Source organism: Chenopodium album, chromosome 9, assembly GCF_948465745.1.
Source record: "Chenopodium album chromosome 9, dcCheAlbu1.1, whole genome shotgun sequence".
NCBI lineage: Eukaryota > Viridiplantae > Streptophyta > Magnoliopsida > Caryophyllales > Amaranthaceae > Chenopodium > Chenopodium album.
Window position 1 is genome coordinate 72,383,221 of NC_137842.1, and position 18,612 is coordinate 72,401,832.

The 18,612-nt window shown below is 37.0% G+C and overlaps 1 protein-coding gene and 1 pseudogene across 2 annotated transcripts in view; both read left to right on the forward strand.

Moving 5' to 3' along the window:
• Nucleotides 1-3,339, forward strand: part of LOC145559207 (serine/threonine-protein kinase TOR-like) — a 37,424-nt gene extending 34,085 nt beyond the window's left edge. Inside the window, exons 53-58 of the mRNA XM_081620644.1 lie at nt 1,350-1,411; nt 1,481-1,553; nt 1,651-1,785; nt 1,981-2,154; nt 2,235-2,506; nt 3,091-3,339. Of these exons, the coding sequence (XP_081476770.1) occupies nt 1,350-1,411; nt 1,481-1,553; nt 1,651-1,785; nt 1,981-2,154; nt 2,235-2,506; nt 3,091-3,109 (735 nt within the window). The 3' untranslated portion in view covers nt 3,110-3,339. The remainder of the gene's footprint in view (nt 1-1,349; nt 1,412-1,480; nt 1,554-1,650; nt 1,786-1,980; nt 2,155-2,234; nt 2,507-3,090) is intronic.
• An 11,959-nt stretch (nt 3,340-15,298) lies between these two features.
• On the forward strand, nt 15,299-18,434 carry LOC145559208 (F-box/kelch-repeat protein At1g22040 pseudogene; annotated as a pseudogene). Its single transcript, XR_014092680.1, has 2 exons — nt 15,299-15,537; nt 16,563-18,434. The product of XR_014092680.1 is annotated as an F-box/kelch-repeat protein At1g22040 pseudogene (transcript).
• Nucleotides 18,435-18,612: the final 178 nt, after the last annotated feature.

Here is an 18,612-nt window from a genome sequence, read left to right on the forward strand (position 1 = left end):
TAAATTATAGTCAAAGGAAATAATTAGCTTAAAAAAAATGATAATTATCTATTTATAGTTAGTTGAACCTGAATATGACCTTACTTGGAAATGACCCGACCAAATTATTGACTAGAACATAACCTGACTTGACTCCGAGAATAACCCGACTTGGAAATGACCCAACCTTATTATAACCCGCAAATTATTGACTTGAACCGTACTCGACTTAAACCCGAGAATTACCCTAACCTGTTTTAACCCGTGAAAACCCGAATTATACCCGACCTATTGTTCATCCGACCCGAATGTAACCCACCCTGTTATCAACCCGACTTAAACTCGATCCAAACCTGATTAGAAGTAAGACCCGACGTAACCCGACTCAAGCATGTCCCAACCCAAACCCAACCCGCATAGGTTATGGATTTAATCTGAATTGCCCCAACCCGAGTTGATCCGACCCACTCTTACCCGACCCGTTTACCCGAATTGACAACTCTGCAATCTATGTCAGTCATTACATCCAAGTCCTAAGTGCGACTTCTTAATGCATCAAAGACTGCTTATTACCATCCTTAGCTATTATCGTGATGTCTTATTGGCAACACCTTTTCCTACACCCAAGCTGGAGTTCCTTTGGGACTGACCCATAAAAAATTATTGACAGAATAGGTAAAGATAAACCCGAGGTGGGAAAGGCGGGTCTTGGAAAATGTTATATTGAAGCTGCATGTATCACCGGGTGAAAAAAAATAACACACTGATAAATACTTATTTATTATTCCAAATGAATTAGCTCAATTATGATAACAAAGAAACAAACATGCTTGTTTAAATTGTTGCAGAAAACTCAGTATAATTAATAATGCAATAATTGTATGCACAAACTACCAGTTCTGGTTCTGCTTTTGACCTGGTTAACCTAACGACTGACCTTGTCTGATTATCACTACCAATATCAGATACTAAAACAAAGCAAATAAAATCAGGTGTGAACCTCCGAGGTTTCTGTGTTGGGCCTGTAATCCTTTTTATCATCACTACAGTTGATTTAATGCTACTCACTCTTCATTTCACTATAAGTACCCGTGTCGTATCCTTACACTCGGACATGGGTAGGACACTTACGACACTTCATTTTAGTTCAAACTCATGGGATTTCACAAATAGCCAAGTCAAACACTTGAACACGTACCCGTGTTGGACAATAGACATGGGTACCACAGTCTGAGTAAGTGAGTAACATACTAAATAGTATTGATGATTTACTTTTTCTTTAAAATGACAACATGAAATTTTTGTCTGACCCCATGATCTATTTGGTTAAAAAAAAAAAACTTGATGTTCTTGCATTGAATGTCTACCAGGTCGGCTACCTTCTTGGCTTGGGTGATCGACACCCTAGTAACCTTATGCTACATCGTTACAGGTATAGTTTTTAATGTAGCTTATAAAGCTAGTATTATTTATGACAATAATTAACTTTACAATCTCTCAGTGGGAAAATCTTGCATATTGATTTTGGGGACTGCTTTGAAGCATCGATGAACAGAGAAAAATTTCCTGAAAAGGTGCAATGTGTTTTCTTTTCTTTCGGGTGACTGGCTATAAAATCTCTGGTTTCTGATCTGTGAATTGCATGTAATTGACCTATTGTATAATGTGCAGGTGCCTTTTCGCTTGACTAGAATGCTTGTAAAAGCCATGGAAGTCAGTGGAATTGAGGGTACCTTCCGCACAACATGTGAAAATGTGATGCAAGTTCTTAGAACAAACAAGGACAGTGTCATGGCTATGATGGAGGTAGAAAGACCAGTATTGTTTTTGTTAATATTTGCTGTCTGTTAGTATACAAATTACAAATACTGGTTTTTTTTTTTGCACCATGTGGTTTAGGAGCTTTGTTTGCTTGTTTTGATTTTCTCTGCTGCCTTTGGGTTCACCATTTGCGTGAAATATGATGCTTCTGTAACCCACTGTTCACCTTTTTGGGTTTAGGCTTTTGTTCACGATCCTCTTATAAATTGGCGTCTTTTCAACTTCAATGAAGTCCCACAAATCTCTACTCTTGCAAGTGCACATATCCCTTCTGCCGTGAACAGTGAAGAACCTTCTTCGAGTAATAACCTTTCACATCCTCAGCGAGGAGTACGAGAGAGAGAACTACTACAGGTTTGGGGAATCCTACAATTTTTTTTGGATTGGTGTAACCCTCTGATATTGATCTAATCTTCTCTATTTTGCTGCCTTAGGCTGTTAATCAACTTGGTGATGCTAATGAGGTTCTGAATGAGCGTGCTGTGATGGTTATGGCTCGGATGAGTAACAAGCTTACAGGGCGTGACTTTTCCACGGTCTCTGCTTCTACAGTTGCAGGCCAAGGTGCAGCAGATAGTAGTAAGACTAGTAACTTTGCATCAGGAGATTCCCGTGAAGTTGAACATGGCTTGTCTGTCAAACTACAGGTTCAAAAATTGATAGATCAGGCTACTTCATATGAGAATTTATGCCAAAATTACGTCGGGTATGAATCCTAATCTTTTTACTGTAAATTTATGGCTTCCCCCCCCCCCCCCCCACACACACACACACACAAAAAAAAAATAAAAAAATACTAACAGGTGAGAAATCGATGAGAATATGGGATGTGCCAGAACTGAATTTTGGATTGTTTCCATCTTTTTGGAACTTGATCACTTTTTCACAAAGATTCGATAGGTGCTTGCTTTGAAAATTTTCTTTTCCTGTTGAATGTGGGAGTGCATCAGGGGTTGGCTTTATTCTGCTGAAGATGCCAGTTCTTTTTTTATCTTCAGTGTGTGTGGGTTACACAATTAGACCCTTGAGATCAATTAGGAAGGGATAATTACTTGAAATGAACCCACTAAAATCATATAGGATCTCTTGCGCTTAATATTTTTCCACATGTAACTCATTTTGAACTCTTATGAATTCTTATTCTGTTTTGAAATATTGACTCAGTTTACCCACCTATCTTTTTCTTTTTTCCTTCACTGAAATTTCACTCGAAATAAATGGAATAATAATTTTAAGTCTGTCTTCATTTGATCTCATTCTTTGGCTAACATACGCATTCCATCTTTCCAGGTGGTGCCCATTTTGGTGAGCAGCAATCGATTGTATGTTGTTTATGGTGTACATATGTTTATTCTTCTCCTTTTCTTTCCCCATTTTTGTATCATTGCATCAGAGGTTGTATAGATCTCACATTCTCACCATGTATATATATATATATGATGTTGTAGCATTATTTGTACATAAATTTCATAATGCAATAATACAAGCTCTTGTAGAAGATGTGTTTACCTTCAGACCAAATTTTACTGTTTTCTACAACCGTGGACTAATGTAGGGATTGATATTTTGCAACTCTTTTACTTGCCGTACCCTAGAGTTTAGTTTTCAAAATGCGCCACAAATATTTCATACGGAGTATCATCAACATCAATGACCTTTGTGCCTATAGATTACTAGAACTTTAAATTTTGTATCGATATTTGGATTGCTTGGATTTATAATTGGCATTGTACGCAACATTTGATTTTAAATCAATGGTAATCTGTCTTTGAACCACAACCTCTTTTGTAGTTGTGTAGTGACATTTATTGAATTTAGACCAACAATGTGACATCTAAATTGGAATAAGCTGGTTATTAATTAACCAGAGTATACTGTTCCCTATTCTTCTTTGCCAAGGTCCACCCCACCCACTCGTGCCAACATCCATCCCCCTTATGAATCATGATATGAGTTATAACTCATTAAAAGTTTACTTCGTGTTTACCATCCCCTTAATTTCTACTATTTACTTCGTGTTTATCGTGCCCTAAAAATCTAGCATAACATACCATTTCACATATACATGAACAGAATAGAAGGAGATAAAATGGAAAATTTTAAGTGATTCATATAAATAAGCATAAATGTACACTCATCATTCACAATTGAAATGGACATAAGCATTTTCACATAGATCTTAACCTTATAGTCACAGAATTTATCCTCGAAAAATCTAGCTCTTTCTTTGCTGTCTTCCGCAGTGATACTAGTTCTATAAATTTTCGAGCAAAAGAGCACAACAAAGTCCCTCCAGAATGGATTCTTGAAAGATCTGCCATTAGATCTCTCACGCTCTAGATGAAGAGAGAGAAAGTGTACTGACAGAAGAACCCTAAGAACAATTGATCCATGTGTACCAACCAACTATTGGAAGCAATCCCAATATCGAAGATTAAAGAACTTCTGGGTTGGCAATATGAACAACCCGCCATACTTTTCTTTTTATTTTCCTTTTTCTATAATTTGCATGACTTACATCAATAACAAAAATGAGAAAGAAGAAATCCAAATTCTTTCAACCTTACTACATATATACATACATATATACATACACACACACATACATACAATATACATCCATACATACACACACACACACATTCATACATACATACAAAACAATGTTTTTTATGATCTTCTTCTAGCAAGAATTTTAATAAGAAGAAAACAGAGGGCCTTTTCTTTTCAACTTAAAATAAGTTCAGTTCAGTTCAGCTCTAATAAGTTCAGTTCAGCTCTTAATATCTCTCTTATAAACAATTCCTTTTAGGCTTTCAGCTTAAAATAAGTTCACTTCAGTTCAGTTCAGTTCAGCTCTAATAAGTTTAGTTCAGTTCAATTCAGTTCAGTTCAGTTCAGTTTAGCTCAATTCAGTAAATAAGTACGGGCCCATAGTAATCCAAAATTCTTATTCACCTTGTGCCATTATTACCTAGCTTACCTAGTTCATATTTTCCCAATCTCTTTGACTCTTCTTTCTCATTTTCCCTCCTCTGTCAAAAAAGGTGTTCAACTGCATGCATTAACTCAAGTTTTCTCCCCCCAGGAGTTCTGCTGAAAAGGTAGATTCTTTGTTGGATTTCTGAATTGATTGGAAAAGACTTCATTTGGTTGAGACTTACTGGTACATGATATATATAAATTGGAGACATGGGTCTCAAGAGAAAAAAGCAAGAAGGAAGCTGCAGCTCTGCCGATTCAATTGTGGGTATTTTTTTTTCTTTCTGTTTTATGCGAATTATTATAAGTTTTATCATTATTTATAATTTTTGTTTTTGGTTGTTGATGTAGATTTTAGCAATGAATCACTTTGTCTCCAAAGTGCCTACGGCCCCTGCAGACTTTGGGGCAAGTGGCGAAGCCAGTGCTAGTAGGTCCGTAGTAGGGCACGGTCCAGACCCCGTTCCATAGCAAGTAGTGGCCCAACACCTGAAGATCAGCGGAAGGCAGCTTTACATGGGGCCGCCAGCGAATTAGTGCGACACCACGGGCTGGATTATAATAGTTTGGTTCAAATAGTACAAGAGTTTGATTGTCCAGTGATGGCCAGTGTTTTTCTGGACCATACTCCAACTGAGCATATCAATTTGATCTTTGAAAAGTTTGGCGTTGGTAGCATTTTTTCCCCCTGTTCTGTTTTAAGGCAAATTGGGTGTGTCGGGACCTGGTGTGGGAATTTCACGAAACATTACGGGATGCATCCCGGAGACATAAAATATTGTTTCGACCCATATATGACCATTATTCGACCACGTACAAGCCCCATGAAAGCTTATAGACAATACAGGAGGAGTTTACGAAAACGTGTAAATTGATCGTTTTAAGGCAAATTGGATGGTTCCACCCACCCAATTGGACTCCCGGAGGGTATTAGGGACCATTATAAACATCTCAGTAATTTTTATTTTCAGGCAAAAAAATGTCAAAAATTTCCAAAATTGAAAGCTATTATCCACGCTTTTAAAAGAATTTTTGAGGTTACGGGGCCCAGTGTCAAAAAATGTTGAGACCATAGGGGATACATCTTAAGGTCATATAATACCAATTAGAACCATATATAACCATTAAATGATGTCATAAATGTCCGTGGTAGGCTTGAGTTCACAAAATCGGTGCAAGTTGCGAATTAATAATTTGACCGTTTTAAGGAAAATTAGATGGTTCCACCCACTCAATTGGACTCCCGAAGGATATTAGGGAACATAGTAAACATCTCGGCAATTTTTATTTCCGAGCGAAAAAAGGTCAAAAAGTTCCAAAATTGAAGGCTATTATCCACGCTTTTTGAGGTTATTGGGGCCGGTGGCGAAAAGTATTGAGACCCTAGGGGATACATCTTAGGGTCATACAATACCGTTTGTAACCATATATGACCATTAAATGATGTCATAAATGTCTGTGGTAGTATTGAGTTCACAAAATCAGTGCAAGTTGTGGATTGGTAAGTTGATCGTTTAAAGGAAAATTGGATGGTTCCACCCACTTAATAGGAGTTCCACCCACTCAATTAGACTCCCGGAGGATATTAGGGACCATAGTAAACATCTCGGCAATTTTTATTTCCGGGCCAAAAAAGGTCAAAAAGTTCTAAAATTGAAGGCTATTATCCACGCTTTTTGAGGAATTTTTGAAGTTATTGGCGCCTGTGGTGAAAAGTGTTGAGACCCTAGGGGATACATCTTAGGGTCATATAATTCCGTTTGGAACCATATATGAGCATTAAATGATGTCATAAACGTCTGTGGTAGGCTTGAGTTCACAAAATCAGTGCAAGTTGCGGATTAGTAAATTGATCATTTTAAGGCAAATTGGATGGTTTTATCCACCTTATTGGAATCACGGAGGGTATTAGGGATCATGGTAAACATCTCGGCAATTTTTATTTCCGGGGTAAAAAAGGTCAAAAAATTCCAAAATAGAAGTCTATTATCCACGCTTTTTGAGGAAATTTTGAAGTTAAGGGGCCCGGTGGCGAAAAAGTGTTAAGACCCTAGGGGATACATCATAGGGTCATATAATGCCGTTTGGAACCATATATAACCATTATATGTTGTCTTAAATGTCCGTGGTAGGCTTGAGTTCACAAAATAGGTGAGAGTTGCGAATTGGTAAATTGATCGTTTTAAGGCAAATTGGATAATTCCATCCACTCAATTGGACTCCCGGAGGATATTAGGGACCATAGTAAACATCTCGGCAATTTTTATTTCCGGGCGAAAATAGGTCAAAAAGTTCCAAAATTGAAGGCTATTATCCACGCTTTTTGAGGAATTTTTGAGGTTAAGGGGCCCGGTGGCGAAAAGTGTTAAGACCCTAAGGGATACATCTTAGGGTCATATAATTTCGTTTTGAACCATAAATGATGTCTTAAATGTCCGTGGTAGGCTTGAGTTCAAAAATCGATGAGAGTTGCGAATTCGTAAATTGATCGTTTTAAGGAAAATTGGATGGTTACAGCCACTCAATTTGACTCCCGGAGGATATTAGGGACCATAGTAAACATCTCGGAAATTTTCATTTCTTGGCGAAAAAGGTCAAAACGTTCCAAAATTGAAGGCTATTATCCACGCTTTTTAAGGAATTTTTGAGGTTAAGGGGCCCGGTGGCGAAAAGTGTTTAGACCCTAAGGGATACATCATAGGGACATATGATGCCGTTTGGAACCATATATGACAATTAAATGATGTCAAAAATGTCTGTGGTAGGCTTGAGTTCACAAAATCATTGCAAGTTGCGGATTGGTAAATTGATCGTCTTAAGGCAAATTGGATGGTTCCACCCACCTAATTGGACTCCCGGAGGGTATTAGGGACCATGGTAAACATCTCGGAAATTTTTTTTCCGGGCTAAAAAAGGTCAAAAAATTCCAAAATTGAAGGCTATTATTTACGCTTTTTGAAGAATTTTTGAGGTTAAGGGGCTCGGTTGCGAAAAGTTTTAAGACCCTAGGGGATACATATTAGGGTCATATAATGTCGTTTGGAACCATATATGACCGTTATATGATGTCTTAAATGTCCGCGGTAGGTTTTAGTTCACAAAATCAGTGAGAGTTGTGAATTGGTAAATAGATCGTTTTAAGGCAAATTGGATGGTTCCAGCCACTCAATTGGATTCCCGGAGGATATTAGGGACCATAGTGAACATCTCGGCAATTTTTATTTTCTGGCGAAAAAAGGTCAAAAAGTTCACAAATTGAAGGCTATTATCCATGCTTTTTGAGTAATTTTTGAGGTTAAGTGGCCCGGTGGCAAAAAATGTTTAGACCCTAAGGGATACATCATAGGGTCATATAATGTCGTTTGGAACCATATATGACCATTTAATGATGTCATTAATGTCTGTGGTAGACTTGAGTTCACAAAATCAGTGCAAGTTGCGGATTGGTAAATTGATCGTTTTAAGGCAATTTGGATGGTCCACCCACCTAATTGGACTCCCGGAGGATATTAGGGTCCATGGTAAACATCTCTGCAATTTTTATTTCCGGGCTAAAAAAGGTCAAAAAATTCCAAAATTGAAGTCTATTATCCACGCTTTTTGAGGAAGTTTAAAGGTTAAGGGGCCCTGTGGCGAAAAGTGTTAAGACCCTAGGGGATACATCATAGGGTCATATAATGTCGTTTGGAACCATATATGACCATTAAATGATGTCATAAATGTCTGTGGTAGGCTTGAGTTCACAAAATCAGTGAGAGTTACAGATTGGTAAATTGATCGTTTTAAGGAAAATTAGATGGTTCCACCCACCTAATTGGACTCCCGGAGGGTATTAGGGACCATGGTAAACATCTCGGCAATTTTTATTTCTGGGCTAAAAAAGGTCAAAAAATTCCAAAATTGAAGTCTATTATCCACGCTTTTTGAGGAAGTTTTAAGGTTAAGGGGCCAGGTGGCGAAAAGTGTTAAGACCCTAGGGGATACATCTTAGGGTCATATAATGCCGTTTGTAACCATAGATGACCATTACATGATGTCTTAAATGTCCGTTGTAGGCTTGAGTTCACAAAATCGATGAGAGTTGCGAATTGGTAAATTGATCGTTTTATGGCAAATTGGATGGTTTCAGCCACTCAATTGGACTAACCACTCAATTGGACTCCCAGAGGATATTATGGATCATAATAAACATCTCATGAATTTTTATTTCCGGGCGAAAAGAGGTCAAAAATTTCCAAAATAGAAGTCTATTATCCACGCTTTTTGAGAAATTTTTGAGGTTAAGGGGCCCGGTGGCGAAAAGTGTTTAGACCCTAAGGGATTCCTCATAGGGTCATATAGTGTCGTTTAGAACCATATATGACCATTAAATGATGTCATAAATGTCTGTGGTAGGCTTGAGTTCACACAATCACTGCAAGTTGCGGATTGGTAAATTGATCGTTTTAAGGCAAATTGGATGGTTTTATCCACCTTATTGGAATCACGGAGGGTATTAGGGATCATGGTAAACATCTCGGCAATTTTTTTTTCCGGGGTAAAAAAGGTCAAAAAATTCCAAAATTGAAGTCTATTATTATCCACGCTTTTTGAGGAAGTTTTAAGGTTAAGGGGCCCGGTGGCAAAAAGTGTTAAGACCCTAGGGGATACATCTTAGGGTCATATAATGCCGTTTGGAACCATATATGACCATTATATGATGTCTTAAATGTCCGTGGTAGGCTTGAGTTCACAAAATCGGTGAGAGTTGCGAATTGGTAAATTGATCGTTTTAAGGCAAATTGGATGGTTCCAGCTACTCAATTGGACTCCCGGAGGATATTAGGGACCATAGTAAACATCTCGGCAATTTTTATTTCCGGGCGAAAAAAGGTCAAAAAGTTCCAAAGTTGAAGGCTATTATCCACGCTTTTTGAGGAATTTTTGAGGTTAAGGGGCCCGGTGGCGAAAAGTGTTTAGACCCTAAGGGATATATCATAGGGTCATATAATGTCGTTTGGAACCATATATGACCATTATATGTTGTCTTAAATGTCCGTGGTAGGTTTGAGTACACAGAATCGGTGCAAGTTGTGGAATGTTAAATTGATCTTTTTAAGGCAAATTGGATGGTTCCACCCACTCAATTGAACTCCCGGAGGATATTAGGGACCATAGTAAACATCTTGGCAATTTTTATTTCCGGGCGAAAAAAGGTCAAAAAGTTCCAAAATTGAAGGCTATTATCCACGCTTTTTGAGGAATATTTGAGGTTAAGGGTCCTGGTGGCGAAAAGTGTTTAGACCCTAAGGGATACATCATAGGGTCATATAATGCCGTTTGGAACCATATATGACCATTAAATGATGTCATAAATGTCTGTGGTAGGCTTGAGTTCACAAAATAGGTGCAAGTTGCGAATTAGTAAATTGATCGTTTTAAGACAAATTGGATGGTCCACCAACCTAATTTGACACCCGGAGGGTATTAGGGTCCATGGTAAACATCTCGGCAATTTTTTATTTCCGGGCAAAAAAAGGTAAAAAAAATTCCAAAATTGAAGTCTAAAGTGAGATTCAGCCCTATGTCACTTCTATTCGTCCCTCCACCCCACCCTATTCCCTAAAAACACCTATATTTAAGTAAACGAGGTTAGCGATGCATCTCGTATGCTAAAAAAGGCTAAGTACGGAATTAAGAGGTGTTACAAAGCCTAAGTGTTGGAATTTTGGATGGTACAAGTGGGCAAGGGCCGTGTGGCATGTGCATAAGACATGTGCACCCAAGGACAAGGCATACCGGGTTCCGAGCACTATTTACGACTCCTAAGGTCCTTAAGACATGAAGTTTAAGGATGAATTAGATGGTTCCGGATACTGTTTATGACTCCCAAGGGCCTTTGGGAATCCAAGGAAGTACTTAGATGCATAATCTCGCCGGGTAAAAATGATATACGGAAGCCAAATATGAAGGCTATAAAACACGAAATCGGAACACTTTAGGATGTGTCGGGACCTGGTGTGGGAATTTCACGGAACATTACGGGATGCATCCCGGGGACATATAATATTTCTTTGACTCATATATGACCATTATTCGACTACGTACAAACCCCGTGAAAGCTTATAGTCAATACAGGAGGAGTGTACGAAAACGTGTAAATTGATCGTTTTAAGGCAAATTGAATGGTTCCATCCACTCACCCAATTGGACTCCCGGAGGGTAGTAGGGACCATTATAAACATCTCGGTAATTTTTATTTTCAGGCGAAAAAATGTTAAAAATTTCCAAAATTGAAAGCTATTATCAACGCTTTTTAAGGAATTTTAGAGGTTACGGGGCCCGGTGTCAAAAAGTGTTGATACCCTAGGGGATACATCTTAGGGTCATATAATGCCGTTTGGAACCATATATAACCATTAAATGAAGTCATAAATGTCCGTGGTAGGCTTGAGTTCACAAAATCGGTGCAAGTTGCAAATTAATAAATTAACCGTTTTAAGGCTAATTGGATGGTTCCACCCGCTCAATTGGATTCCCGGAGGGTATTAGGGACCATGGTAAACAACTCGGCAATTTTTATTTCCGGGCGAAAAAAAGTCAAAAAATTCCAAAATTGAATGCTATTATCCACGCTTTTCGAGGAATTTTTGAGGTTACCGGGCCCGGTGGCGAAAAGTATTAAGACCCTAGGAGATAAATCTTAGGATCATATAATGCCATTTGGAACCATATATTACCATTATATAATGTCATAAATGTCCGTGGTAGGCTTGAGTTCACAAAATCAATGCAAGTTGCGAAATGGTAAATTGATCGTTTTAAGGCAAATTGGATGGTTCCACCCACTCAATTGGACTCCCGGAGAATATTAGAGACCATGGTAAACATCTCGGCAATTTTTTATTTCCGGGCGAAAAAAGGTCAAAAAATTCCAAAATTGAAGGCATTACCCATGTTTTTTGAGGAATTTTTGAGGTTACGGGCTCGGTGGCGAAAAGTGTTGAGACCCTAGGGGATACATCTTAGGGTCATATAATGCCGTTTGGAACCATATATGACCATTAAATGATGTCATAAATGTTTGTGGTAGGCTTGAGTTCAAACAATCGGTGCAAGTTGTGGATCGGTAAATTGATCGTTTTAAGGCAAATTGGATGGTTCCACCCACCTAATTTGACTCCCGGTGGGTATTAGGGACCATGGTAAACATCTTGGCAATTTTTATTTACTGGCGAAAAAACTTTAAAAAATTCCAAAATTTAAGGCTATTATCCACGCTTTTTGAGTAATTTTTAAAGTTAAGGGACCCGGTGGCGAAAAGTGTTAAGACCCTAGGGGATACATCTTAGGGTCATATAATGCTGTTTGGAACCTTATATGATTTCTTAAATGTCTGTGGTAGGCTTGAATTCACAAAATCGGTGAGAGTTGCGAATTGGTAAATTGATCTTTTAAAGGCAAATTGGATGGTTCCACCAACTCAATTGGACTCCTGGAGGATATTAGAGAACATAGTAAACATCTCGGCAATTTTTATTTCCGGGAGAAAAAAGGTCAAAAAGTTCCAAAATTGAATGATCCACGCTTTTTGAGGAATTTTTGAGGTTATTTGGGGCCGATGGAGAAACAAGTTGAGACCCAAAGGGAATACATCTTACAGTCATATAATGTCGTTTGGAACCATATATGACCATTAAATGATGTCATAAATGTTCGTGGTAGGCTTTAGTTCACAAAATCGGTGCAAGTTGTGAATTGGTAAATTGACCATTTTAAGGCAAATTTGATGGTTCCACCCACCTAATTGGACTCCCGGAGGATATTAGAGACCATGATAAACATCTCGGCAATTTTAATTTCCGGACAAAAAAATGGTCAAAAAATTCCAAAATTAAAGGCTATTATTATCCACGCTTTTTGAGGAATTTTTGAGGTTACGGGGTCCGGTGGCGAAAAGTGTTGAGACTCTAGGGAATACATCTTAGGTTCATATAATGTCGTTTGGAACCATATATGACCATTAAATGATGTTGTAAATGTCCATGGTAGGCTTGAGTTCACAAAATCGGTGCAAGTTGCGAATTAGTAAATTGACTGTTTAAAGGCATATTGGATGGTTCCACCCACCTAATTGGACTCGCGGAGGGTAGTAGGGACCATGTTAAACATCTCAGCAATTTTTAATTCCGGGAGAAAAAAGTCAAAAAAATCCAAAATTGAAGGCTATTATCCACGTTTTATGTTGAATTTTTGACGTTACAGTCCTGGTGGCGAAAATTTTTGAGACCCTATGGGATACATCATTGGGTCATGTAATGCCGGTTGGAACCATATATGACCATTAATTGATGTCATAAATGTCCGTGGTAGGATTGAGTTCACAAAATCGGTGCAAGTTGTGAATTGGTAAATTGATCGTTTTAAGGCAAATTGGATGGTTCCACCCACCCAATTGGACTCTCGGAGGGTATTAGGACCATGTAAAACATTTCGGCAATTTTTATTTCCGGACGAAAAAAAGTCAAAAATTTCCAAAATTGAAGGCTATCTACCCTTTTTGAGGAATTTTTGAAGTTACGGGGTCCGGTGGCGAAAAGTGTTGAGACCCTAAGGGATACATTTTAGGGTCATATAATGCTGTTTGGAACCATATATGACCATTAAATTATCTCATAAATGTCCATGGTAGGCTTGAGCTCACAAAATCGGTGCAAGTTGCGAATTGGTAAATTGACCGTTTTAAGGCAAATTGGATGGTTTCACCACCCAATTGGACTCCCGGTGGGTATTAGGGACCATGGTAAACATCTTGGGAATTTTAATTTTCGGGCGAAAAAAAATCTAAAAATTTTAAAATTGAAGGCTATTACCCACGCTTTTTGAGGAATTTTTTAGGTTACGGGGCTAGGTGGCGAAAAGTGTTGAGACCCTAGGGTATACATCTTAGGGTCATATAATGACGTTTGAACCATATATGACCATTATATGATGTCTTAAAAGTCCATGGTAGGCTTGAGTTCACAAGATCGGTGCAAGTTGCGAATTGGTAAATTGAATGTTTTAAGGCAAATTGGATGGTTCCACCCACTTAATTGGACTCTCGGAGGGTATTAGAGGGTACAAAATATTGAGATTCAATCCCATGTCCCAACATAGCAACCATAGGACCTTTTATAAAAATAACTCAAAATCAATACTTCCTATTTACGAATTACTATTATTCTATATACATAAATTTGGATTTGGATTTGGATTTGGATTTCATTTTTTTAATCAATTCCAATTACATATCTTGCATTTGGATCAAACACTTTGTTTCACATTGGATTGAACTTTAGTCAGAATGAATCACAACTATTGGTGGAAACTAAATATCGTGCACATGTGTCTATGATCTAAAATACGACAAGTTGCAATCACCAAAATCAGATAATACTAGATGTAAGCCCGTGCGATGCACGGTTTTTAAATATTTCATTTTGTATATTTTTTTTTGTAATTTCTTAATATTTTTTTTGTTTTTATTTTCTATTCTATTATTTTAACATTAATTTAAGGTAAAATATTTTGTTAAGTTTTAAATTATTCTTATTTAAATTTAATGTATATAGAACTTGAATTTATAAATTGAAATAAATATTATCTCATTCATCGGATAGTTAGATAAAATCATTAAATCAAAATATATTTTTTAATTTTTAATTATTTGTTAAAATAATATAAATCCTAATGTAAAAGATAATATAAAATATAATTTTTGTTTTTTTTTTTAATAATTTAAATCTTAAATTACTATTTTTTGTTTTCAATTCTCAAATTTCATTTGTTAATTTTTTCTTAAATGACGACTGAAAATTAAAATTCTAAATTAATATATAAATCTAATTTTTCATTGGTCGAAATATTAATTTTGCTTATGTGGCGTGCGATGCACAAATTTTTATATACATTTTTTATATAAATATTTTTGTGGTGATCTCTTAATTTTTTTTCTTGCATTATAAGTTTTAAAATTTTGTATGAAAGTATTATATCATTAGAAATTTACATAAAACCATTAACATCAAATGATAATTTATATTTTTTAAATATCAAAATATAATTTTAGTTTTTTAAATGATATAAATCCTAATATATAAAGATAATTTTTTGTTTTGTAACAAATAAAAATGATAAAATTTAGTGTTCTTAAATATTTAAAATCCTAATAAATTACTATTCGTCGTTTTTACCTACGTGGAAAAAAATTTTAAATTTCATTCGTCACTTTTGTTTAGGTGGCGAGTGATTTTTTTAATTCTAAAATAAAATAGAAATCTAATTGTTAATTGGTCGAAAATATATTTTCTTATGTGGCGCTCTCAATGCTCTCCAAAAATGTCTACTTTATTTATATATATATATATTAGATTTTCCTTAAAAAAAATAAATAATAAAAAAAATAAAAAATAAAAAAAAAATTATTTCGTAGGATTGTGTCACTTGCTAATTTTGTTTTGTGTTATTGTACGCAAATACAACACTCCAAGAAGTTTGTGGTTAAACACAGTCTCTCTCCTACGGTCCTAGCGCATAAGAAGCAGTATATATACAAAATATACTCGTGGATCTCCTGCTCACTTTCTCTCTCCTCAAAATCTCTGTTTTTGTACCTTCATTATTCAATTTCTTCCAGATTCTATCAATCTTAATTTTAATTCTGTCAGATCTCTGCAAATTATTCTCATGCTCAAACTAAACTATTTCTTCCGATTAAATTGCGGCGTAATTCAGGTTTTGTTTTCCCCCTTTTAATTAACCCTTAATTGATTAATTGATCGCAAATTAGAAGTTCTAGTTTCCTTTTTTAGTATTTCTATGAATAGAAATTTTTCATACCTTTCTTCATTGCGTTGATTTTGCATATTCTTAACTTTCTTTTGGGTGTTCGTAAAGTGATTCTCAGGAAAATTTGCAAAAACTATTCATATTGATTTGATTGCAAAAAAATTAACTTTGTTTTTTGTTTGTATTAGAATTTTTTTGGTATTAATTGCTTTATAGTTTGGGGAAAATCTTGTTGAAGTAGCTGTGAATTTGAGTTTGAAGATGAGGGAAATTACATGCTTTAGTTGAGATTTTTAAGAAATGTAAACAGAGTGTAAATAATGATTTGGTCAGTTTTTGCACAATCAACATTGGTTTTTGGAGTGTGAAAACAAGTGTATTTGCAATATTCGTGTTTATTTAATGCAAGAATGTCTGGAATTTGAATGGAATCTTAGTATGATTTGATATATTATTGACTGGTTGTAGTTAGGTATTTGTATATCATTTTTTCAATATTTGCATTGACAGAAGAGAGATTGACTTCATTGGTTGACAATTGATTTAATTGATGGAAGACTTTAGCCATGGACACCGTAACACCTAGTCGTCTGTGTCTCCGGGTGCACGAGCCTAGGTGATGTGGAACAATTTAGGGACGAATATATGGATTGGACTCATTCGCGTATTCCTTGGATTGTTGCCACATTATCTAAAGTCTATAGGTTCTGTATCTTCCCTAGCAATGGCCTCTTTAGTTTTATACACAGTATAGGATTTTAGGGACGAATACAAGGGTTGGACTCCTTTGTGTTTTCCTTGGATTGTTGCCACATTATCTAAAGTGTATAGGATCTGTGTCTCCCTTAGCAATGGCCTCTTTAGTTTTTTCCTCAATTTAGGGACAAATCTTTAGTTTTGTAGCTGAGTCAACTTTTTCTATAGTGTTCACTCTTAGAGATTAACGAATGCCCTTTTTTTTCTGTATGAAGGCCTCTTACTTTTTATGGTTATGAATTGACTTGCTCGGCTTAATGGGTGGTATATTCAGCCTGAACAGTTCCAGTGAGTGTAAACGGCTGGACTATGAGGATACAAGTAGAGGCTCTTGCAAGCGACTAAGGGTAACAAGGTGCTTTGAGCATAGCACAAGACTAATTCCTTCTCTTCCAAATGAACTATCACTCCAGATTCTTGCCAGAGTGCCTAGAGCTTACTATTTGCAACTGAAGTTGGTTTCTCGGACTTGGAAAGAAGCTTTATCTACTTCTGAAATATATGATTTAAGAAGAGAGTTTACAATAACGGAGGAGTGGCTTTTCATACTGTCTCGTGTTGAAGATAACTTATCATGGTATGCATTGGATCCTGTTTCTCAGAAATGGCAAAGGTTGCCCCCAATGCCTCGTAACTTAACCCATGATGAATCTCGTAGAGGCTTGGCTATTCAAGTGTGGAACTCTTTGGGATCAAAATTGAAAATAGCAGAAGCGATAAGAGGGTGGCTTGGTGGAGGTGATCCACTGGACAAACTTCCTTTCTGTGGCTGTTCAATTGCGGCTGTGAATGGTTGTCTCTATGTAGTTGGGGGACTTTCGAGGACCTCAGCTTTAAGGTGTGTCCGACGCTATGATCCTATTCTAAATACCTGGAATGAAGTGAGCCCCATGTTAACTGGTAGAGCTTATAGTAAGACAGGAGTCATTAACAACAAACTCTACGTTGTTGGAGGGGTTAGCCGATACAGAGGTGGGTTAACTCCTTTGCAGTGTGCCGAAGTGTTTGACCCTGAGACAGATCAGTGGTCTGAGGTTCCCAGCATGCCATTCGCTAAGGCTCAGGTCATGCCTACTGCTTTTTTAGCTGATCTTCTCAAGCCAATAGCAACAGGATTGACAACATACAAGAATAAGCTTTATGTGCCTCAAAGTTTGTACTGCTGGCCTTTCTTTGTTGATGCTGGTGGCGAAATATACGACCCAGAAACTAATTCATGGATTGAAATGCCTGTTGGAATGGGCGAGGGTTGGCCTGCTAAGCAGGCAGGAACCAAATTGAGTGTTGTAGTTGATGATGAGTTATACGCTTTGGATCTGTCAGGCTCTTTGGATAATGCTAAGATTAAAGTATATGATCACCAAGATGATTCTTGGAAGGTTATATCTGGAGAAGTTCCTATGACTCATGATCAAACTGATGCTGAATCTCCATATTTACTTGCTGGTTTCCTTGGAAAGCTTCATGTGATCATAAAAGATGCCAATTCTGATATTGCAGTTTTGCAAGCTGCTACGGGACCCTTGGCACAACCCGCACAGTTGAATTCATTGTCTAGCAGATGCTCTTTAACTGAAAGCTCTGTTGCATCGTCTCCGTCAGAAGTTACCTGGAAAGTCATTGCATCAATGAGAACTGGGCCTTCTGAGTTGGTTAGCTGTCAAATTCTCAGAATCTGATTCTTGATGTTGTTATCATTGGCTCATTGCTCGAATCTGATTAGACCTGCAGTTGATATAATCCCCCAGTTTTTGGCGCTAGCGTTAGATGGAAGAACGTGATGCATCTTTTCACTCCTCGCTCATTCTAGGCGTCCTGCCCCAAGGGAAGGCTAAAAGTGATTGGAGCTCAGAGGTTACCATATGAATAATTGCGCATGGGTACAAGTTTGTGATGATAAGAACGTGTAATAATAACTAATAAGTACTTATGCCTTTTTCTTTGACGCTATTGTTGGCTGTTTGGTTAGTGTCCATTGTAGATATACATAATACGATTAATACCACGTCCTACACTCCTACTCTGTCTACTCCACTCTTAATTCATTTTTTTTTTCTTTTCTATTTGGAGATTTCCAGTACAGCATACCTCTCTGATACATAACATTAGTTCCAAACATATACGAGAGTATAATCATAAAAAACACAAACAAATAAACCAATATTATCAATGGCTCTTCGTATGTTTACGTGTTGCTACTGTCAATAGACTTAAATGTCATGTAAGCCCAAGCAAGACACATGGTTTGAGCTTGGGTGGTTGAAC